The sequence below is a fragment of the Lycium barbarum genome, chromosome 7 (genome assembly GCF_019175385.1).
Source record: "Lycium barbarum isolate Lr01 chromosome 7, ASM1917538v2, whole genome shotgun sequence".
In the NCBI taxonomy this organism is placed as follows: Eukaryota; Viridiplantae; Streptophyta; class Magnoliopsida; order Solanales; family Solanaceae; genus Lycium; species Lycium barbarum.
In genome coordinates, this window is record NC_083343.1 from 4783680 (window position 1) to 4806599 (window position 22920).

A 22920-nucleotide genomic window follows, 5' to 3' on the forward strand; every position below is an offset into this window, starting at 1 on the left:
AGTTGAAACGGAGGGAGTCAATATTAAAAAAATATGGAAAAGGGCCAAATATACCCCTGAGAAAAAGTTTAAATAAATCTCTCATTATACTATGGGGCTAAATATACTCTTGTCGTTATACTATTGGTTCAAATATATCCCTCCTTCGTTAAATTTGTCCAAGGTGGACATCTAGTCCTACGAGACACTGTCATTTGATGAGGTGGATGTTATGTGTCATGCCACCTCAATGCCCCTAACTCATTTTACCCCTCCTCTCTATTTGTTCTTTCACCATTAAAACTTCGTTTCCCTCCACCACCATTACCACTGCACAAAAGACTTGATAAAAGCAGAAATCTATCATATGCCATAAAATGAACGAACAGTTGGGCACATGATTTTTGCAAAAAATAAAATGCAAATGACAACAATATTGTCCAATAAACACTACAGTCAAAAGGGTTACTTAATAAAATGTTCATTTTTTAGGATGATTTCAAATCGCAAGAGTCTTTTATCTCCAGAATTGAATCATTGACCCTATTTTCCCCCTTTAAATGGAATGTTGAAATCAAATTAAAACCGTGTATCTCAGAAACCCATTAATAGGAAACAAACAATACTCTTATTAAATGATGATACATATTCAATCTTAGGACACCTTTGGACACAACCAACAATGGTTATGAGTGAAATTGAATTTTGTTATGTTGAAACAAAACAAAATAAAATAAAAAACCAGTATTGTTAAGTTCGTTCTGCCACTTCATCACAAAATGCAAAGCACCAAAATTCCATCGAGCTAAAAGACGGCGACGAACCAAATCGTTGAAATGACATGAGAGTTGAACTTTTTCAGTAACCCGTAGAGAGGAGGGGTAAATGAGTTAGGGGCGCTGAGGTGGCATGTCAACTTATGAAATGACAGTGCCACGTAGGACTAGATGTTCACCTTGAATAAATTTAACAAATGAAAGTTATATTTGAATCAATAGTATAACTGCAAGAGTATAACGAAGGATATATTTAAACTTTTTCTCACAGTACAGAGGTATATTTGACCCTTTTCCGAAAAAAATATTCACAGGGTGACACGTGACAAAAGGTGTTAAGTACAAAAGAGGGTTAAAATCTTTTTTTCCCTAAATAAAAACAAGGGTCACCTCTCTTCTCAAATTTTGTGTCGGTCCTTTTTGCTCTTTCCCCCAAAATAGCAAAGAAAAAAAAATCCTAGAGAGAGAGAGTTTTAGAGAGAGGGAAAAAAACATGTCGGACGAGGAACACCATTTTGAGTCAAAGGCAGATGCAGGTGCCTCTAAAACTTTTCCTCAACAAGCTGGTACCATTCGTAAGAATGGTTACTTAGTCATCAAAGGCCGTCCTTGCAAGGTTCTTTTTTTTTTTTTTAATAAAAAAAAAATTGATCTTGTTAGTTCATGTTTATGAATCTTTATGTGTTTTTATGAATTGGGTTTGTGTAAAAATCAGATCTTGATGAACCCTTTTGCCTGTGTTGTTTTTTTGAATGTTATTGGTCATTATTAAATTGTTACTAAATATAGAAAGGTGTACTGGCTAAAAAGGAAAGAGTGTCACGTAAATTGGACATAGAGAGTAATAAATCTAATCATTTTTTTTTAAATTGACCTTGCTAGTTCATATTTATGAATCTTTATGTGTTTTTATGAATTGGGTGTGGATAAAAATCAGATCTTGATGAATCCTTTGCCCCTTTTATTTAATCTTGTTATGTCTGTGTTGTTTTTTGTGAATCTGATTGGCCGAATTAAATCATTACTAAATATAGAAAGGTGTCATTTTTCTTTGAGACTGGCTAAAAAGTAAAGAGTGTCACATAAATTGGGACACAAGGAGTAATAAATCTAATCAAAGGCTGTTCCTTGCAAGGTTTTTTTGGTTTAAATTTCACCTTTCTAGTTTAAATTTATGAACTTTGATAGTTTTTATGAATTGGATGTGTGTAAAAATTAGATCTTGATGAACCCTTTTGCCCCTTCTATTGAATCTGATTGGCCAGAGTTAAATTACTAAATATAGAAAGTGAAATTGTTAATAAATATAGAAAGGTGTCAATTTTATTGGGGTCAATTAAAAAGGAAAGAGTGTCACATAGTAATAAATTTAATCAAAGGCCGTCCCTTGCGATTTTTTTTTATTTTTTATCTTTTAATAAAAATTCAGCTTGCTAGTTCATATTTTATGAACCTTTATGTGTTTTTATGGAATGGGTATGCGTAAAAATCAGATCTTGATGAACCCTTTTGCCTGTGTTGTTTTTCTGAATCAAATCATCTTTTAGTTGATTGTTAGATGTATTTGCTGATAGAAGAAAAAAAGGGTGGGTTTAAGTTGTGAAACCTGAATTCTTGTGCGTGATTGATTAGATTTATTACTCTATTTGTTCCAGTTATGTGATTGGTGTTTGACCGTGCACGGAGTTTATTGAGTTTAAGAATAAAAGGAAGACTTTAAGAATTTGTAGTCTAAAATAAATCATAGTCATCTTATTAAAGGTAAAATGGAAAGTTTAAAGTTACATTGTTACTAAATATGGAGAAATGTCATTTTTTCGGGACGGACTAAAAAAGAAAGAGTGTTACATAAATTGGGACATGGAGAGTACTTTTTGTTATAATAAAGGTGATTGATTGGATTAATGTGTATGCATATATTGGTCAGCTAGTATGTTTTTCTTTTTTGGCAATTTGACATGTCAGTATTAGAGTATTCTGTACTTTCCTTGCTTTAGCTTTAATTGAAATGAGTCACAAATCGTTTGAAACGAAAAAAGTTCACCTTCTTCAGAAATCTGGTTACTGAGTAGTCCAACTATAGAAGACTATTCAGATATTAATGTTTATCAATTAGCAAGATAGCCATGGATTCTAATTTCCAAGAACTATTCAGCTGCTAAATGTAAATAAACCGTGCAAGTGCTGTAATGTGAATAGGTTCACTTTAAAAGATTAACAGAATCAGCAGATATTATTTTAATTGATTTCCACCTGTTCTATCCCTTTATATGATCAAAAGGAAGGGAGTTATAGATTTTAAGTTCAGTATGACTATTGTATGAGCCCAAAATACTGAGTTATTCATAAAAAAAAAATTATGTTTTTGTTGCAACCTTGTATATTCATTTACTTGTCTAATTTTGGCCCTTCAAAGAAGGTTCTTGAGTTTTATTATGATATCTTGAGCAGGTTGTTGAGGTTTCTACTTCAAAAACTGGCAAGCACGGACATGCGAAATGTCACTTTGTGGCAATTGACATTTTCAATGGAAAGAAACTTGAAGATATTGTTCCGTCCTCCCACAACTGTGACGTAATGAAGTGTTTCTTTCCCCTCTTTTTTGTTTCTACTGTTGTATGTTTGGTTTTTCCAGCAACAAAAGTTTGATATTTTCTTGGTTTTGCACATGCTCTTCTCAGGTGCCACATGTCAATCGTACTGACTATCAGCTTATTGACATCTCTGAAGATGGTTTTGTAAGTTTTCTTTTACCACTCATGTGATGTGGTCACTCACTCTACTCTACTTGGAGCTAAAAATTAAAAGAAAACACTACCACATAGTTTTTTTTTTTTTTTTTTTTTTTTTTTTTTTGGTAATGTTTGTGGTTATTTCTGATTTTCTTATGTAATTTCTGTTATTTCACTGAAATTGGGATGTAAAATAACTCACCTTCCGATATCTTTATTGAAAAACATTAACCAAAAAAGCCTTTATCAAAGAAAAATTAAAGGAAAAACCTGTGGGGTATTCTATAATATTTGAGGTTTTCCTAGTTTCACATGTTTTACCTAGTTGGCTACAAAATTTGTAGAATAATGTCATGTGAATTTTCATGAGGATAACTAAACCTTATGATAATAAGAGGTGCATTTACATATTCTTTCTCTTTCTTTTTCTCACTTTTTTTTTGGGGGGGGGGGGGGGGGGGGGGTTAGTTGGCAGGCTGGTTTAGATGAATATCAGTGAGTGATTTCTTAAGTTATGAATACACTTGTTGTAGCATAAGGTTCCTTTTAGAATTAGAGTGTGATTCAAATTATGTGGCTATGATGGATTCTAGTCTCCTTCATTGGATTTGCTTTGAAGCTATGTTGTTGGGTCCTTGGCGGATCTTCCAAAATAGTGCATTCTTGGAGGATCCGACACTGATGCTGCAACGTTTTTGGAGACTCAAACATAGGTTTGAAGGGCATTCGTCCTTGACAAGACAACTCTGTTGGATTACTTGACACGTTACTCACCTCCTAGTAGGTTGCACACACACACACTGTCTCACACACACCTACGCACTTGGGCATGTGCGTGCATAGGGAAACAAATGCTTGCAAACAGACTCAACTCATGAATTTAACTGCAATGCGAGGCATTACACAGGCCTAATCTCCAACTACCTGACTGGTTTGCTTGAAAGGTAGTATATACTATATATAAGGGATACTAGTATAAGCAAATTGTTCCCTTGGTTGTCATGCTCAAGATTAAGTGATTTCTAGCTTATACTCGAATAATGTCAGCAATCTTGCTTCAAAAAAAGTGAATAATGTTAGCAAAAGAAATGTTCTACCTTAATTAAGTTTTTATAGCTTCGCTGCTTCTATGTAAAGTACTAAATAGGCCTCATTTGTCTAGGCTTTCGGTTAAATCGGTTTTTTCACGAGAAGAACCTCTATCTTAATCATATTTTCTTTTGACTGAATATATGCTATGGTAGAAACAGGTTGGTGTCACATTATGTTAGTGGGTTCAGAGTAAAATTTGTGAAATTACATTGTTTAGGTGTTAGTAAGACCAAATGTCTTAATGGCAGGGAAGGCATAGTGGAATGCAACATACATCTCAAAGTGAAGCAAATTCTTTTGCCTAGTTCATGTGAAACAAATTTTCAATTTTAAGCTTTGAAGTTCTGTTTCCAAAGCTGGAGTTTCTCTTGCCGATTCGTTCTTTAAGTGTGTTCTCAATATTGCTGTGATTATCTCAGGTCTCCCTTCTTACTGATAGTGGAAACACCAAAGATGACCTCAGGCTTCCCACCGATGAAAATCTGCTGAAGCAGGTATAATCTTTTTTTCAACATGGCGAATAGCTTGTCTTCTAATTTATTTCCTATAGTGACAGAGTTTTTCCGTTTTATGTTTTGTAGGTTAAAGATGGGTTCCAGGAAGGAAAGGATCTTGTGTTGTCTGTAATGTCTGCAATGGGCGAAGAGCAGATCAATGCCGTTAAGGACATTGGTACCAAGAACTAGTTGTGCCTCTGCAACATAAATATTTGCTATAGTTAAGACATTATTATATCCTAACGTGGTACTTCGATATCACTAGATTTTAAACTCGGGTTAAATTCTCAGATTGAGATTGGTTTGAATCTTGTTATTTGCACTGTGCAAACAAAAGATACAAGACAATTGCTGCTGTGGCTTGGGAATGAATTAATTGGCTTTCAGTTCTTGGCTTTCTGTTATGATAATTAAATGTTGCCCTCATATTTTGCACGCAGATCATCTTCTTTGGATTGTTTGTTGTCCCTTGCTAAAGAAATTTGCCTCTTTTTTGTCCTTTTAAAAAATTGCCATATGCCACTTGTGAAACATATGTAGAAGTTTGAAAGACACATATGTATCACAGGTGTAGAATTGAAAGGAGTATCACGTTGAACAGGAGAGGCAAGGCTCAATCGTAAGGTGTCAAGTAGCAAGGCATGCCCGTGCATCATCATGAAAGTTTTTTATGTACTTCGACTTTAGTTATAATTACACAAATTTAAGAGTTTCAAAGACTAAAGATATTCTCTAAAACTAATGCAAGTCTACCATCTCAAGATATTTTCCATGTGAAATCTCAATTGCAACCTTTTGAAGATGAAATAATTGAATATTTTCTTCCACATCGAAGTAATCTGCAAAAATAAAAAGTAAATTATAAGGTTTTAAAGCCGATACTGAATGCTTTTTCCATACGGAGGAAGTAGTGGCAAAATGATTCCAATTAGAAACATAGCTAAAAATGGAAAAGAAATCAACACATTTAATAGAAAAAGTTTGGATAGAGATGAACCAATACATCAAATGCTTCCTCTTATAAGATTCTTTTAGGCACTTGATGATGTAACAGGCAGTGGTCCCTTTTTGATGCCAGAATGCAAAAATATATCGCATAAACTGGGAAGAGAGAGCTTCAAGGTTGACACAAGTATTGAAGTTGGAAAATGAACAATGCTCGGATATTGCTACCCAAGAAATATCACATTTATTGGAAGGTAATTTTACTCAAATGTTTGAGGTCGTAATACCCACCTCTGCTTGTTTCCAACAGTAAGTAGCTAAGTCTAAAAAGTGAAATGCATGTAGAACATCAATATTATCATATGGATCACCATCAAAATATACACCTAATGTTCTTGAAATGCGATAACTATCAACGTGAAAGTCGTATCATTATAGGTTGGACAACAAAAAGAAGAGCTGAATAAGAATCCTCTATTACTGCTTTTACCATCAATTTTGAGACTGATACATCCCAGTGACGCTTGCAGCATTCTCGTTGTATCGCACGACTGCTAAGTGAATAGCTTTTTTTTGTTTTGATTGCTAGAATTAAACTCAAATGTATTTCCAACACAGAAATAGTTTTTTTTTTTATGACAAGGGAACCGCAGCCATTACCCGTCGGGTGCGCACAGGGTTCTATGTGAAAAACACAGAAATAGTTCTTTAAAATCTTTAAAGTTCTTAATACAGACACAAGGAAAGGTGCTTAACATCTCTGCTGTGCAAAACTTAATTTTATTTTTAGAAATTACTCAAACTTGGTACAATTAACCCTGGGGATCAAATTTGATTCACTTTAAGCAGAACCTCTTAGGGATAAAAAACACGACAACGTCTGCAATACAGATAAGAGCTTTTCTCTGTCAAGCAGTAATTGTAGAACATTATGAGCCCGTTTGGATTGGCTTATAAGTTATGAGCCTGTTTGGATTGGCTTATAAGTTGCTTATAAGTTGTTTTCAGTTTTTTTGAGTGTTTGGCTGACCAGCTTAAAGTCATTTTGTGCTTAAAATAAGCCCAAAAAATTAATTGAGCTAGTTTGCCTTAGTTTATCTAAAGCAGCTTATAAGCTGTTTCCAGTTTATTAGTTGCTTTTTTTAAGCCCATCCAAACAGGCTCTATGTCCAAAAAAAGAAGACTTTATAGCTTCCGACCTTCTGTAATGGCATACTCATGCAAAGATTGACTTTTACCTGCTGATATTAAAAAGTAGAGGCTCATAGAATATTTTTACTTGTGATGGAATATTGAAGCAAGTCGAACTTAAAGAAACATTTGATAGCATTCTCTGTGGCGAGGTAAATAAATTGGTTGAATGTGAGGAAAAAGGCAAAATCAAACAAAACTGACATGCATCTCGAAAATTCAACAAAAACTATAGCATACCAACTAAAGTTCCATTATCAACAAAGGGATGGAAATGCAAAAGACAAAGAAAGAGCAGAGGAGTACTCACAAAAAAGGGAAATGCAGCACACCCAAGAGTCAACTTGGAGTCCAAATAGATGAATTTGAAAGAAAAATCAACCGAAAGTCACAGAGAGAACATCAGCTTTGATGAGTGAAAGAGGGGAAGGAAGCAGGGGCGGATCTAGTGTAATGGATGTGGGTTCCCGGGAACCCACGCCCGATAGCCCTAACCCTGTATTTATATTGGGAGTTTGTTAATTATATAACAAATTGCTAGTTGGGAACCCATTACTAAAAGAATTTGTTGGCTCAACGGCAACGAAGGAAACTTGATTCAGCGCTCATGCTCTTGACGTAGGATCAATTCCCCTTGGAGTCTTTTTGTCTGAATTTGCATATTAGTTCATTTTTCTAGGAACTCACAAGCTTAAAATCCTGGATCCGCCTCTGGAAGGAAGAGTAAAGAGATTTAATTTTGGATTCTTCAAACTAAATACAAAATACGACATGCTTGGAAGGGGCTTCTGACAATAAAAGAACACGTGGATTACTGAAATTCCAAATTTACCCTCGTTCATCTTTATACACTTGCAGCACATACTACAACTTTTACAGCTGTGTTAGTAGGCGTTTGGACATGCAGTTTGAAACCATGAGATGAAACCAGCGTTTTGACATGCATTTCATCTCATGGTTTCAAAACTTTTAAATAAAAAATTTGACTCATAACTTTATATTTTGTAAAAAGAGACCCATAAGTTGGTAGATATTTTTAACAATTACTCTCACCAACCATTTACCAATCTCATTAACTTCCACTAACCTTTATTTATGTCTACCAACCTCATTGCTATTCATGATAAATTTTTATTTTTATTGAACTAAAGTTTGATCAATTGATATTGTATTTTTTATAAAGGCCTTCTAGTAGCGTATTAATTTTGTTATGAACTGTGACTTGCTCATTTGGTAAGATTATATAAGAATTGGTAATGTTTTGATAGTTTTCACAACTTGTGAAGTTTTTATGTCTATCAGAGAAGATACAACTTGAGATATAGTGGTAATGCAGTTCATGTTGGAAGTGCTTTCCTTTGGACCTAAATATTTACTCCATTTGTCTCAATCTATATACACACTTTTCTTTTTAGTTAGATTCAAAAAAAGAAACATATTTTTATTTGGCAATAATTTAACTGTAAACTTCACTTTTTACGCTTAACGAGATGATTTATAACCACACAAATATCTTTGGCTTCTTTTAAATCATAAGATTCAAAAATCTTCCTTTATTTCTTAAATTTCATGCTCAGTCAAATTATATCATATAAATTGAGACGGAGGGAGTAGCAATCTTGCTAAGTATAGTTTAAGGGATCGTCTGGTAACTTTTTGTGATGCTTGAGCAAAACTTAGTGATTTTGGTGCAATAAAATAAAAGTTGAGTGATCATTTAATTCTCTGTCCTAATTTAAGTATCTTAATTAGTGTGACTAGCACAAAGTTTAAGGAATAAAATGAATTTTTTGAATTTTGTGATCCTAAATTAAAGATATGTGTAATGTACCAAAATGTCATTTGAATATTGTGGTTTGAAACTTGTCATGTCGGGTGTTTAAATTGTCAATTACAAATATAGAATTAAAGAGACACTCCATTTGGGATAGACCGAAAATAAAAGTAAGACACTTAGAGGTCGTTTGGTAGGGTGTGTATATATAAGACTAAGGCTGAATAGGGGTATTAGTAATGCTGAAATTAGTTATTCTTGCATTATTTATGTTAATATTATTTCTCATCCACTGTTTGATTTGGTGTATTAAAAATAACATGTATTTCATAATTTCTAATAATAATTTCTAATAATAATAATTTGTGTTTACAAAAATACTCTCCACTTTCTTTGACTTTGTACAGTTCCTTTGCAATGGCTAGTTGTTTTACTCTCTCTTCAATGACTATTTTATCCCTACAATTTTATTGCAATGTCCGTTCGCCCTCTATATAATTTGAGGTGGAGCTTCTAGCGAATGAAAGTGAAAGGACCTCTTACCAGTCCTAAAATAAAATTTTCTCAACAGGGCAAAAATTAGATTAAATAAAATCTAGATCCAACTATTCCTTTTATGTAATACGATTATATCAAGCATGGAAATTTAAATATAGTTTATATATATGTAAAAAAAATATTATTTGATAGAGAAACATCACGTTAAATTTTTTCCAACTTAATAATTGAAAAAGGTTTTAGAGACTTTAGGGGCGATTGTGCCTTTAGTCATGCATAAGCATGTATCAAAAACCCTTGGTCTTTGAAATGATATGTTTTTCATCCGGAATTACAAAAATAAAAAATCGTTTTATACTTCTGTGTTTTTTATTTCGGTGAACAATAATCATCTCCTAGGTCTTGAATAACAAGGTAACCCTCGCTAAAGGTACTCTTATTTTTTTTCACTACACATACTCTCACCGACGCTTGCATGCTTATGAATGTCTAAATTATTTAAATGCAGAAACTATTTTTTCTCTTTATTTTCTTTTGCAGTTAATCACCAAAAAAAACATTATATTTTGAATTACTAATATACTATTTACATTATGGTAATCTCCAAATTCTGGCAGAAAAAAGTAAAGGAAGGAGAATGAATAAAGATCACCTTTGAATTAAAGTAAGGGAAAATAAATTCCATCCATTACCTCATATATTTTATTATTATTGTTATGCTAAATATGGATATTTCATACACTAGAGGCTCCGTGACAACAACAACTAGGAATTTTGTTATGTAATTCACATTTTCCATATTCAAAATCTTGCCATAAACATTCAAGGTTGCATTGCCCCTCTGTAAACTTAGGTGTACACTGCTTGAAGCAAAATGGCTTTGCTGCATCATTTGTGGCACCTATTATACACACACAAAAATTATTTAAATTAATAACAGAAGAAATGATTAACACGCAAAAGTAAACAAACAAGTATGGTAAGGGATCTTATGAGATTTACCAAGAGGATTTGATGCAGTTGAAAATGGAACAAGTAAGAGAAACAAGACAATTAAAAATTTGGGGAACTCCATTTGAGGCTTATTCTTTGTAGGTATATATGCTTAGAGTGTGAAGCTTAGTACAAAAAATAGAGACAAACATACAGCTATTTATAAGGGGTAAAATAAGTAAAAATCTACAATTCTTTTGTACAAAAGGAAGGAGATTCTAGGAAAAAAGGTTAGCAATTTATTAGGGGGTACCCCTTTAGAATATTTTTTTTTCACAAGAGGAGGGTTATTAATTAACCATTTTGAGACTAATACCATTTTAAGAAAAAGTTAGCAATTTATTAGGAGGAAAACACTTATTATAATAATTTTTTAGAGGAAATTTCACAAGCACAATAATTTGTAGGCTATTTACAGTGCACAACTACAGTTTGTATAATTACATTTCGTAGCTACTATTCATTTGTATTTTTAGGTTGTATCACCTATATTCATTCGCACTAAATGGTTGTATCAACGAATACAACTTGTATCTGCTCGCTTGTATTTATTTGCTTGTAGTTGTATCTATTCTCTTGGAGTTGTATACGTTCGCTTGGAGCTATATCTATTCAACACATGCAATTTTGCGGGATTCACTGTATTAGCACATACAACACACTTCAATAAACCTTACAATCATCACCCAAAAAATATCAAACATACAACTGACATGCATACAAACACAAAAAATATCAAGCATACAACTGACATGCATACAAACATACATTTTATATACATACAATATACACTTGTATTTTTTAGGATATGCACCATGTATGTATCAAAAATGGGCTTTTGATACATGTATGTACCATTTATGCACGTTGTTGGAGGTATATATCCTTTTGTTTTGACTATCTTTCAGTGAATTTATCATTGTTGATTGTTGATACAAGAATATGGTTGAACTCATAAATACAAGTATGCTTTTTATATTGGATGTATATATTCCTTTGTTTTGGTTGTACTTCAGTGAATGTTTAATTGTTATTGTTTATATAGGGCCAATATGCAAGTGATAAAATTTGAGTTGTAGCAAGTTTGATTGCCAGCTTCAAGAAAACTTAGGAGGACTTAATTAGTCTCATGTGCCTATGATTCAAATTCTAGCAGAGACAAGAAAAATGTTTGATTGCCTTATCCTAATCCATCTTAGTTTTGGACTTTGCTAGGTGGAGTTATTTGGTACATGTTCTTGTAGGATAGAGTTTTTTGGTATATGTTCTGGTGGGACGTAGTTGGTATTCAGTGGACTAGTGGAAGTGCGCACAAATTGGCTTGGACACTATCATTTTTCTAAAAAGGTGTCTTTGATTGTACTTACAGTACGTCTCTAGTTCAATTGCAAGAGCATGACGTCTAACGTGTTGGTCAGGCTCACATCATGTATTCGTAAATTAACATGGATAAAAGTCTAGTATATAAGTAGAGAAGAATAAAGAAAACGCGTTTATAATTCATCGAGTTTCGAGTTGTGTGATAATTATATCTAGGAAAGTTTTCGATTTTGAAAAAAGATTGTATCTATAATATGAACTCCCAACTCCTCACAGCAAAACAACACACTCAGCGTGCATTGCTCCAGCTAAATGATGGGAGATTTAATGATATTTTGTATTCATTGGCTTAAAATTCTAGATCTATCTTGTAAAAACAGGCAACAAAGAAAAAAGTTTCCGTTGCCGGGACTTGAACCCGGGTCTCTCGGGTGAGAGCCGAGTATCCTAACCAACTAGACTACAACGGATTTGCTACTATGCATCCCAGATATATAATGTGTTATATTAGAAATATGTGCCGTTCATGCTGAGAATCTTTGTTAATCATTGGAGCAGCACTTTGTATTGTTGTACTAATAAATAATAATCGTCTTTCTTTGGCAACATAGTGTACCTTTAGAGCCCGTTTGGATGGACTTATGCCTATAAGCTAAAAAAAAAAAGTTGGGGTAGTCTAACTTATTTTTTTGGCTTATAAGCTGTTTTCAGCTTATAAACTGCTTTAGATAAGCTAAGTCAAATGGGCCCAATTATTTTTTTAGCTTATTTTAAGCACAAAATGAATTTAAGCTGGCCAATCAAACACTCAAAAAAGCTGAAAACAGCTTATAAGCAACTTATAAGCCAATCCAAATGGGCTCTTAGTCTCCTTCCAACGTTTTCCTCCCATTAATGATTTAGACGGAAAATGTCGGAGGAGACTAAAAGTGCACCATTTAAAAAAAAAAAAAAAAAAGAGGACAATTATTGCTTCATATTGAAAATAAGGGATCATTTTGAGCGTAAAGTCAAAGATAACACTACAAGAAAGAAGACATTTATCAATAATTTTTTTTATTGCCACAAATAGATTATTATTGTAAAAAGTACTTTTGGCAATAACATTTTTTTTGTTATTGCATAAATTTTTTCCGTCGGCTGTGATTACAACGACGTGCAACAACTTTTTTGTTATTGCCAAAAGTACTTTTTTGCACCAACAGTCAATACTATGACAACAAAATTAAATTATTTAGTAACAAAAAAAAAGTTTATTTTTAGAGGATTCATCATATATGTTAACAACAAAACTAAGTTGTTGCCAAATATTACATTTTGCCAATTATATTATTTTTATTGTCAAAAAAGCTTTTGCGATATCTATACTTTATAATTCAAAAAGAAAATAGGAGGCCACAGACTTCTCTTCAATTTGTAGGTCTTCTTAATTAATTTTCTCAAGAATACAAGGGCCAATTTAAAATTTAGCCAAACTTTTCTAAGCCAGAAGTTCAATCATCTACCTTCTTCTAAAGCTTCCACTGAAAGTGGCCTATCTACGTGCCTTTAGGCGGAGCGGCTAAATATTCGTCAAAAATTTAATAATTTATGTCCGTTAATCTTCCGAGATTAATCATGCGGAAAGTTTATGGAGACCTGAGTTGAAAAAAAAAAAGAATTTATGTCCATTAAATTTGACGAAAACATTAAAAAAAAAAATTAATCATAACACTAAGATAATCCCATCAAATCCTAAAACATGCAACACAATTAATTGCACTATTTACTAAAAATATATAATTTTTTAGTAGAAATTACATCTCAAAAAGTAACATCAGACTCTAAAAATAAATTTAAAATAACAGACTCTAAATTTGAGTTCCCACTAATTTTCATTTTGTTTATAGTTCTCGTCAAATCTAACAAACATAGTTCGGGCAGTACTTTCTTTATTTGTGGAATCTTAGCAGCTCAGTTGGTATCTGAACTTTCACCTTGTTGATGAGGGTTCAATTTCCCTCCTTGTAATCCCGTACGCCAATTTTTTTTAAAACAAAAATAATCTCCCTCCGTCCTAAAAAGATTATCCTAGTTTGACTTAACACCGAGTTTAAGAAATAAAGGAAGACATTTGAAATGTATGTATGATCCAAAATAAACTTTAGATATTTGTGTGGGTAAATCATCTCATAAAGTTAAATTATTTCTAAATATAGAAATGTGCTAATTTTTTTATGACAAATTAATAAATAAATTATGACAATCTTTTTGGGATAGAGGGAGTAGTAATTTTTGCCAAACTTAAAGACCAAAATAATTCAATCCATACTTAGAGGATTATTTTGAACCTACCATCAAACATGAGGGACTATTTCTGTCATTTTAACAGGGGACCAATTTAAATTTTAACCAAAACTTTTGTAGGCTAGAAATTCAATTCACCTACCTTCTCCTTAAGCTTCCATTTGCAAGAAAATAACTTCGACGTTTTTGTGGTTATGGCGATAAGCCTACCATGGCATCCCTTAAACCCTTGTAAAACCCTACGTATTCATACCCCAACACATATATCCCTCGCTCCTATTCGACACGTGTCGTACATACATGCCTTTAGGCGGAGCGATTTTGATGGGTTTGCGAATCGGGTTAGATCCGGTGAAGCATGGAAGGACGCGTGGCGGAGTGCCAATGATGGTTTCGAGCAGCTTTTATATGAAACAAAAAAGACCGCTGAGCGTATTGATAGGAGATATGATGTTTCCAAGAAATTGTCAGATGTTTCTCAATCTGCTGCTGACCGTGCCCGAGTGCTTGACCGTGATTTTGAGATTACCAAGAAATGGAGAACTTTCTCGCTTGATTTCAGTTCCAATTGGCCTAGGGTTTGTTTCCTATTGTGACTCTATATATTACTCCCCGCATCAATAATGCAATGTGAAAGTTTACCAAATCACCCTTATATATTACGTTTTGATTAGAGCAGACATAAGAAGTAAATTTTTTTCAATCATCATTTAGATGTTACTTTATTATTTAAGGGTAGAATTGAAAAAAAAACTAGTCAATTTATGTCTTGATTTCCTGTTGACTCTATATATTTCTCCTTCTGTTCCGTAATAAGTGTCATCTTAGCCAAAAATACGAATAATGCAATGTGAAGTTTACCAAATCACGCTTGGTATAATAAAAATAAGTTACTTTTATGCATAAGAAGTAAACCTTTTGACATTGGGAATTTAGCAATATCAAGTTATTATGTGGCTTTTTCAATCTTCGTATAGATGTTACTTTATTATCGAAGGGTAGAATTGGAAAAAATTAGTTAATTTATGTCTTGGTTTCCTAAAATGATACTCCCTCCGTTCATTTTTACTTGTTCACTTTGGATTTTTCACGCTGTTTAAGAAATAATAGATGAAGTGCATAATTAACGCCAAGGCGAGAGAGAGGAAGGCACGCGACTTGGATCAAGTGAAGTGCATAAAGGACGAGGATGGCCAAGTGTTGGTACAGGAAACCCGCATTAGACAGAGATGGCAGTCATACTTTCATGAACTCTTGGACGAAGGAGGGGACAGAGACATTGTGTTGGGAGACTTGGAGCACTCGGATAGGCGTCGCGACTTTGGATATTGTAGGAGTATAAAGGTTGAGGAGGTTAAGGGAGCTGTTCGTAGGATGCGCAGGGGAAGAGTTACCGCACCTGACGAGATTCCTGGGGAATTTTGGAAGAATGCAGGCAGGGTAGGCTTGGAGTGGCTGACTGGGTTGTTTAATGTCATATTCAAGACAACGAAGATGCCGGAAGAATTGAGGTGGAGTACAATGATTCCCGTGTACAAGAACAAGAGAGACATTCAAAGCTGCAACAACTATAGAGGTATCAAGCTGCTAAGTCACATTATGAAAGTGTGGGAAAGGGTGGTGGAAATGAGGGTGAGGAGAAGTGTGTCTATTTCAGAGAACCAGTTTGGATTCATGCCGGGGCGCTCGACTACAGAAGTCATTCATATTGTAAGGAGATTGGTGGAGCAGTATAGGGAGTGGAAGAGGGATTTGCACATGGTATTCATTGACCTAGAAAAGGCCTACGACAAAGTGCCAAGAGAGGTCTTATGGAGATGCTTGGAAGCTAAAGGTGTACCTGTGGTGTACATTAGAGCGATAAAGGACATGTATGATGGAGCTAAGACCAGGGTAAGGACGGTAGGAGGAGACTCGGAGCACTTCCCTGTTATGATGGGGTTACATCAAGGATCAGCTCTTAGCCCATTTCTATTCGCCTTGGTGATGGATGAATTGACGCGACAAATACAAGGTGAGGTGCCTTGGTGTATGTTGTTCGCGGATGACATAGTCCTGATTGACGAGACTCGCAACAGAGTTAATGATAAGCTGGAGGGCTGGAGACACACGTTGGAGTCTAAAGGATTTAAATTGAGTAGGACCAAGACAGAATACTTGGAGTGCAGGTTCAGTGGCCTACCGCGTGTGGCTGACGAGGAAGTGGGGCTTGGTACCCAGGCCATTCAAAAGAAAGGAAATTTCAAGTATCTTGGGTCTATTATACAGGGAGATGGGGATATCGACGATGGTGTTTCACATCGTATTGGTGCAGGGTGGATGAAATGGAGGCTCGCCTCCGGAGTGCTGTGTGAGAAGAAAGTGCCACCAAAACTTAAAGGCAAGTTCTACAAAGTGGTGGTTAGACCGACTTTATTGTACGGGGCGGAGTGTTGGCCAGTCAAGAAATTTCAAGTTCAGAAGATGAAAGTTGCGGAAATGCGAATTCTGCGGTGGATGTATGGGCACACTAGGAGGGATAGAATTAGGAATGAAGATATCTGAGATAAGGTGGGAGTGGCATCGGTGGAGGACAAGATGCGGGAAGCGAGGCTGAGATGGTTTGGGCATGTGAAGAGGAGAGACACAGATGCTCTAGTGCGAAGGTGTGAGAGGTTAGGTTGGCTATGGACGGTTTCAGGAGAGGCAAAGGGAGGCCGAGGAAGTATTGGGGAGAGGTGATTAGATAGGATATGACACAGTTTCAGCTCACCGAGGACATGACCTTAGATAGGAGGTTGTGGAGGACTCAGATTAGGATAGAAGGCTAGGTGGCTTATCTTTCACTATAGTAGTTGTAGTTTTGCTCATTTGTTTATTGCCATTTGATTTCTGCATTTGATTGCTGCTTATATTTATTGGGCCGTTGTACTTTGGTTATCTTATTTATCTATAGTAGTTAATGCTCCTTTCTTTTCAGACTTTTTTACCATGACTTTCTCTTTTTTGCTATTCCTTATTTTCATATTGTTTTCGATATGATTGGCCCTATCTGACCTGACCTTTTGTCTTGTTTTCCTCTCTTGAGCCGAGGGTCTTTCGGAAATAGCCGCCCTACCTTTCAAGGTGGGGGTTAGGTCTGCGTACACTCTACCCTCCCCAGACCCCACATGGTGGGATTATACTGGGCTTCTTGTTGTTGTTGTTGTTATTGTTGCCCATATCAATTAGTACATATTTTTATTGGATTTGAAAAATGATTTGAAGTGAGTAATTAATACTATGGGTAAAATAGGAAAAATAAAATTGTCTTTTCTTGATATGTTAAAAGTGACAAGTAAAAGTGAAAATTTATTTTTGGAATACTGGACAAGTAACTGTCAACAGAGGGAGTATGAAGTTTACCAAAATCACCCCAATATAATAAAAATAAATGAATTTTACCTTTTGATTAGAGCATGCACAAGAAGTAACCTTTTGATATTGGGAATTCAGTAATATCAAGTTATTATGTAGCTTTTTCAATTATCATTTAGATGTTATTTTATTGTCTAAGGGTAGAATTGAAAAAAATTAGTCTGTTTTGGTTTTCTAAGGTGACACTTATTATGGGATAAATAAATTTGACTAAGGTGGTACTTATTACGGGATTGAGGGAGTAATAAGTTCAGTTTGATTGTATGTATGCCAATAATAGTACTCCATGGGTATTAAATTAATTGTCATGTTTAGTGTTTCGAGAATCAACTTGACTAATCTTTGAAAGCTAAATTGGATTAGTTTAACTCGATTTTGTACAAAATTTAGATATTTAAAGACTATACGAAAAGTACTACTCCATTCGTTTCAATTTATGTGAATCTATTTTCTTATTAGTTTGTGCTAAAAAGGAATGACTCATTTTTATATTTGAAAATAATTTACCTTTATGCAATGATTTATAGTCACAAAATATATGTGATTCATTTAACACCATAAGTTTAAAAGTCTTTTTTTTTTTTTTTTTTTTTTTTTTTTTAAATTCTGTGTCAAGTCAAATGGGTTCACATAAATTGAACGGAAGGAGTACATGTTACAAATTGGGCCTAGGGTTTGTTTCCTATTGCCTTACCTCTGTACTCAAATATCAGTTTGATTATACGTATGCCAATAATAGTATTCCCTCTGTCCCAATTTATGTGGCACCAGTTGACTTGGCATGGAGTTTTAAGGAATAAAGGAAAGACTTTTAAAATTGTGGTAAAAAACATGGCTTAGATAATTGTGTGACTGTAAATCATCTCATAAAGTTAAATTGTTTCTAAATATAGAAAGGTGACATTCTTTTTGGGACAGACTAAAAAGAACAGTGTGCCACAGAAATTGGGACAACGGGAGTAATAAACGGAGATGGAGCCAGGATTTTTAGCCTATGGGTTCTTATTAACAATTCCTTTTGCGGTACTGGATTCTGGATCGATTATTTGTATATACTACATAACAAATTTAATACTAATATAAGGTTTGAGCCAAAGTTACTGGTATCTGCCGAACCTGTAGCTTTAAGGCTGGCTCTAGCCCTATTAACAAAAAGAAAATCGTGCAAGGATGAGATGCACAAATCCATAAATGGTCCAAATTTTGATGATAAGACAAATAGATTCTGAATTAGAAAGTTATTTTTGGGGAAGGACACGATCCACTATTAGGGCATGATGATTACATTGAGTTTCCCCAAATTAAATGTGGATTAAAAATGTAGCGCGTGATTTGGTAATATGCCAATTTGACCACTGTTAATAGATAGAACGATTCTTCCACTTCTGAAACAATTTGATTAGGGGTCTGTGGAGCCATTTCTTGACTATTGAGTTCCAACTTAGAGCTCCTTCTACTCTAAACTGCTGTGTGCCTAGTTGGAGCTTTTTACAGTAGAAAAGAAAGGGGGAAGAAGTCTAGTGCTAGTTCTTACTAACATTTCTTTATCTAGCTTTCATCGAGTACTGGAGCTACGGTACAGAGTGTAAGAACTTTAGCTGGAATTTTAACATGTTAGATATAATATACTAATATTCTTCAATCAGTTAATAATTTTTATTTTTGGTGCTGTAAAGTATGTTATGAATCTGCACTAATCACTTCCATGCTGGAGTCAGGTTTTTGGTTTCAGTGTCTAGTTAAGTGATTTATGTTGGTGCTCACAAGTTCATTATGGATTTCCCATCCCTCCCGTAAGTTCGTGTCATGCTAATTAAGTTCTCTGATTTTCTATTTTGGGCTAAAACGTATTCCACCATTAGTTAGAGCCTGTTTGGATAAGCTTATGCCTATAAGCTGTTTGCAGCTTATAAGCTAAAAAAAATAAGTTGGGATAGTCTAACTTATTTTTTTTTGGCTTATAAGCTGTTTTCAGCTTATAAGCTGCTTTAGATAAGCTAAGTCAAATGGGACCAATTATTTTTTTGAGCTTATTTTAAGCATAAAATGACTTTAAGCTGGCCAGCCAAACACTCAGAAAAACTGAAAACAGCTTATAAGCAACTTATAAGCCAATCCAAACGGGCTCTTAATTGATTTATGTTGGTGTTTTAAGAGTTTGTTCTGGGATTCCTTTTGCTCCTGACAGTGAGCTTCATGCTAATTGTTTTTTTTTTCTGTTGCTGCTGCAGTACAGGAAACAGTTGAATGATTTTATGAATACTCCGCTGGGAAGAAGTGCTACTGTAAGTGTTATATTCCTTTTGAATACCTTATAGACCACATGACATTATTTCTCATGAGAATTCAGACAAGTTTTCAAGCTGTGCTGGGGAAACTGATGAGTTGAATTCCATTTGTTCTATCTTCTATGAGGTGGAGAAGGATCATAAAGTTGTTCAGTATGGGATTTGCTTACTTTTTCCTCTATGGATGTGAAAATAGGAACAACACTTGCTGTCATATAAGTTTATTTACTTAAGTAGTAAAGTTGGTATAAAGCTCGATATTCTAATTTCATATAATATGAGTTGTTCTCGATATACTGTGGCTGCATGATCAATTGTACTCTCTACGTCTCAATTTATATAACACACTTTCCTTTTTAGTGAGTCCATAAAAGAACGACACCCTTCTATATTTAGTAACAATTTAACTTCAAGCTTTTCATTCTACCCTCAATGAGATGATTTCTAGCCACACAAACATCTATGACTTATTTTAGACCACAAGTTTCAAAAGTCTTCCTTTCATTCTTAAACTCCGTGCTCAATCAAACACCTTCACATAAATTGGGACGTACGGAGTTGTATTTTTCAGCTTTTCCATATACCATTCAAATCATCGCAAATGCAGTTGCTAGTTTCAGATTACAATTCTGAATGCCACAATTCTGTTGCAAAAATCATTAGTAAAATTGCTCTGAGTCGGTATTTAATTGCATTTCTGCTCATACTAAGTGGTCATATACTTATACATCATTCTCCAATTTTTCTATCTTGGGCTGTGGGTTATTGGCAGATATACCTCTAAAGATTTTATCATCGTGAGCTTGGATAAAATGTATTCTATTTTAATGTAGTCATATGTTTTGAAGCTACTAGGGGCTTTTTTTCAATGTATCATAGTATCTCTGAAGATATCTTGTTCTAAATCCGAGTCTTCTATGTCTGTTTGCAGACAATATTCTTCCTGTGGTTTGCTCTATCAGGTTGGCTGTTTCGAATTCTGATATTTTCGGTATGGGTTCTACCATTTGCTGGACCTCTTCTTATTGGGGCTGTTGCCAACAATCTAGTCATCAAGGTAACTTTATTTCTCAATATCGTTATACTTAGAAGTAATTAATGTTAATTAAACTGCTGTTATGTCTGAGTTTTAACTTTTAAGTAACATGACTGGTTGATCCAACTACTCAAATAATAATAATAATAATTCAGGTTAGGAGCAAGAGGCAGTGAAGTAATATTTTTTAAATGAATTTTTGGCTCAGACAGTATTTCTTTCGGCAGTTGGCGTAACTGGTAAAGTTGCTGCCATGTGACCAGGAGGTCACAGGTTCGAGCCGTGAAAACAGTCTCTTGCAGAAATGCAAGGTAAGGCTGCGTATAATAGACTCTTGTGGTCCGGCTCTTTCCCCGGACCCCGCACATAGCGGGAGCTTAGTGCACCGGGCTGCCCTTTACAGTATTTCTTTTGGCAGTTGCCTCTTAAGCTAATTGTCGAGCTGAAGGCATTACTCGATAAGCCTTACGTGATATCTCAAATTCAAAGTGTTATTATAAGCCTGATATGATGTTTGTGCCTATAGTGTTTTATTTTTTATTTTTTTTTTTGGTTGGTGGGGTGGGGTGGGGTGGTGTTGTTGCATTGCCTTAAGTGTTTTGGCGTATTGGTCCCGCAATTGATAAGGGGAAAAACATGGGATGCTCTCTGTAACTTTTCATTGAAACCTTTTCATACTTTCCAATATTGTCTTCAAAACATCATTAATTTGCTCAGTAATACAAGTAAACATAAAACGAATCAATAGGGCACAGATATCACGACTTCCCTATAATGTTGTGTTCTCCGTCAATTTTTAATATCACAGCTCTATTGATAATAGTCGCAAGGTCTTCGTTATAAAAAAATAGCAACCTTTTCATGCTACTTCAAACTTATATGCTGCCATGTGTAGTACTATGAGCTCTCTTCAATATCTGATAACGTGCTTGCTTTATTTGTATGTCCATTTTCTTATAATATGTGTTACCATCATTAGACTGTATTTATTCATTTTGAATGTTCTACAAGAGAAAAGACTTATATCAGCAGAACACAAGTGGGATTTTCTTATAGGTGGAAGTGCTAAGTTGTGGTTCCTGCATCTTCCCTCCACTAGATACGAGTGTTATCATAAGCGAAAAGTGCAAAAAAGCTCTAAGGATCATTGGGGCTTTAAGCGTGAATTAGACGTGGGTTTTAATGAAGCAAGGCTTAAATGGAGAAAAAATACAAATATGTATGTGTAGTCTTAAGACTAATAATTATAATAAAAAATAACAAATATATGGACAAAGAAATTGTTTTTTTTTTTTTTAACGATAAAGTGAAATATCAATTATTTAGTGTCACCTCTTCAGAATTACGCTCATTGCATGGAAAAATATGCCTTATAGCCTTGACGTCGACACTAAAGCGCCCATGATTGGCATATTCTTGAATCCTAATGTGGTGCTTATGAGCTATAGTCAGACCATTTTATAACAGCGTCGTTCCGATATTTTTTGGCTGCTATATTGAAATGTTGTAAGACTATTTTATAAACATAACACGAAAGACCGGTTCCACAGAAAACATGGTTGTTGTAGTGAAATGTCGTTATAGAAGATGACTGTTATAGAGAGGTCTGACTGTATTGTGAGAAAATGTTGTGTGGCTACAATGACCAGTTTGCAGCTTTCAGCCTGTTGTTATAGCGTCTAGCTTATCTGTGCAGGGTCAGTGCCCGGCTTGTAGGAGGCAATTTATCGGAAATAAGAATTCAACGGTTCGCTGTGCTAACTGTGGAAACGTTGTGTGGCAACCGAAAGGGGACTTCTTTAATAGAGGCAGTCGAGGTCGAGGTACCACTCCTTCAAAGTCTGAACCAGATATTATCGATGTTGAGTTTGAAGAAAGATAGATATGTAGACTCCCAAAAGTATGAATGCTATACAAAAGAGTAGAATGTTGTATAATGCTATTATGTATATTATTCCTTTGCTCTTCCTTGTTAGTGCTTACAAGTTTACTGGTCATAGTGTGTGAAACTTGAGTTCTACATTTGTAATGGAAACTAAAGTGGCTGAATTCTACTCATGATTTTGGAGACTCAACGCATTAGATTGATAAGAAGCAGAATGGGGTTGAATAAAAAT

At 34.6% G+C, this 22920-nt stretch overlaps 2 protein-coding genes, 1 long non-coding RNA gene and 1 other non-coding gene across 4 annotated transcripts; 2 read left to right on the forward strand and 2 right to left on the reverse strand.

Moving 5' to 3' along the window:
• Positions 1-1152: 1152 nt before the first annotated feature.
• LOC132602968 (eukaryotic translation initiation factor 5A-2) lies at positions 1153-5467 on the forward strand. The gene is made up of 5 exons (XM_060315797.1): positions 1153-1371; positions 3207-3329; positions 3437-3493; positions 4999-5073; positions 5161-5467. Exons 1-5 carry the CDS (start codon positions 1249-1251, stop codon positions 5263-5265), a joined length of 483 nt encoding a protein of 160 aa, XP_060171780.1. The 5' UTR covers positions 1153-1248; the 3' UTR covers positions 5266-5467.
• A 4671-nt stretch (positions 5468-10138) lies between these two features.
• On the reverse strand, positions 10139-10595 carry LOC132602364 (uncharacterized). The gene is made up of 2 exons (XR_009567752.1): positions 10487-10595; positions 10139-10385 (listed from the first exon to the last, which is right to left on the reverse strand). It is a non-coding gene; the product is annotated as an uncharacterized LOC132602364 (long non-coding RNA).
• A 1599-nt stretch (positions 10596-12194) lies between these two features.
• Positions 12195-12267, reverse strand: TRNAE-CUC (transfer RNA glutamic acid (anticodon CUC)). The gene has a single exon. It is a non-coding gene; the product is annotated as a tRNA-Glu (tRNA).
• A 1937-nt stretch (positions 12268-14204) lies between these two features.
• On the forward strand, positions 14205-22861 carry LOC132602969 (uncharacterized). Its single transcript, XM_060315798.1, has 4 exons — positions 14205-14661; positions 19711-19764; positions 20699-20824; positions 22500-22861. Exons 1-4 carry the CDS (start codon positions 14278-14280, stop codon positions 22683-22685), a joined length of 750 nt encoding a protein of 249 aa, XP_060171781.1. The 5' UTR covers positions 14205-14277; the 3' UTR covers positions 22686-22861.
• Positions 22862-22920: the final 59 nt, after the last annotated feature.

Coding starts and splice junctions, on each gene's coding strand:
- LOC132602968 (XM_060315797.1), top strand. CDS start 1,249: ATGTCGGACGAGGAACACCATTTTGAGTCAAAGGCAGATGCAGGTGCC. Junction 1,372..3,206: donor TCAAAGGCCGTCCTTGCAAG/GTTCTTTTTTTT, acceptor TATCTTGAGCAG/GTTGTTGAGGTTTCTACTTC. Junction 3,330..3,436: donor CGTCCTCCCACAACTGTGAC/GTAATGAAGTGT, acceptor TGCTCTTCTCAG/GTGCCACATGTCAATCGTAC.
- LOC132602969 (XM_060315798.1), top strand. CDS start 14,278: ATGGCGATAAGCCTACCATGGCATCCCTTAAACCCTTGTAAAACCCTA. Junction 14,662..19,710: donor TCAGTTCCAATTGGCCTAGG/GTTTGTTTCCTA, acceptor TTGCTGCTGCAG/TACAGGAAACAGTTGAATGA. Junction 20,825..22,499: donor CCAACAATCTAGTCATCAAG/GTAACTTTATTT, acceptor TTATCTGTGCAG/GGTCAGTGCCCGGCTTGTAG.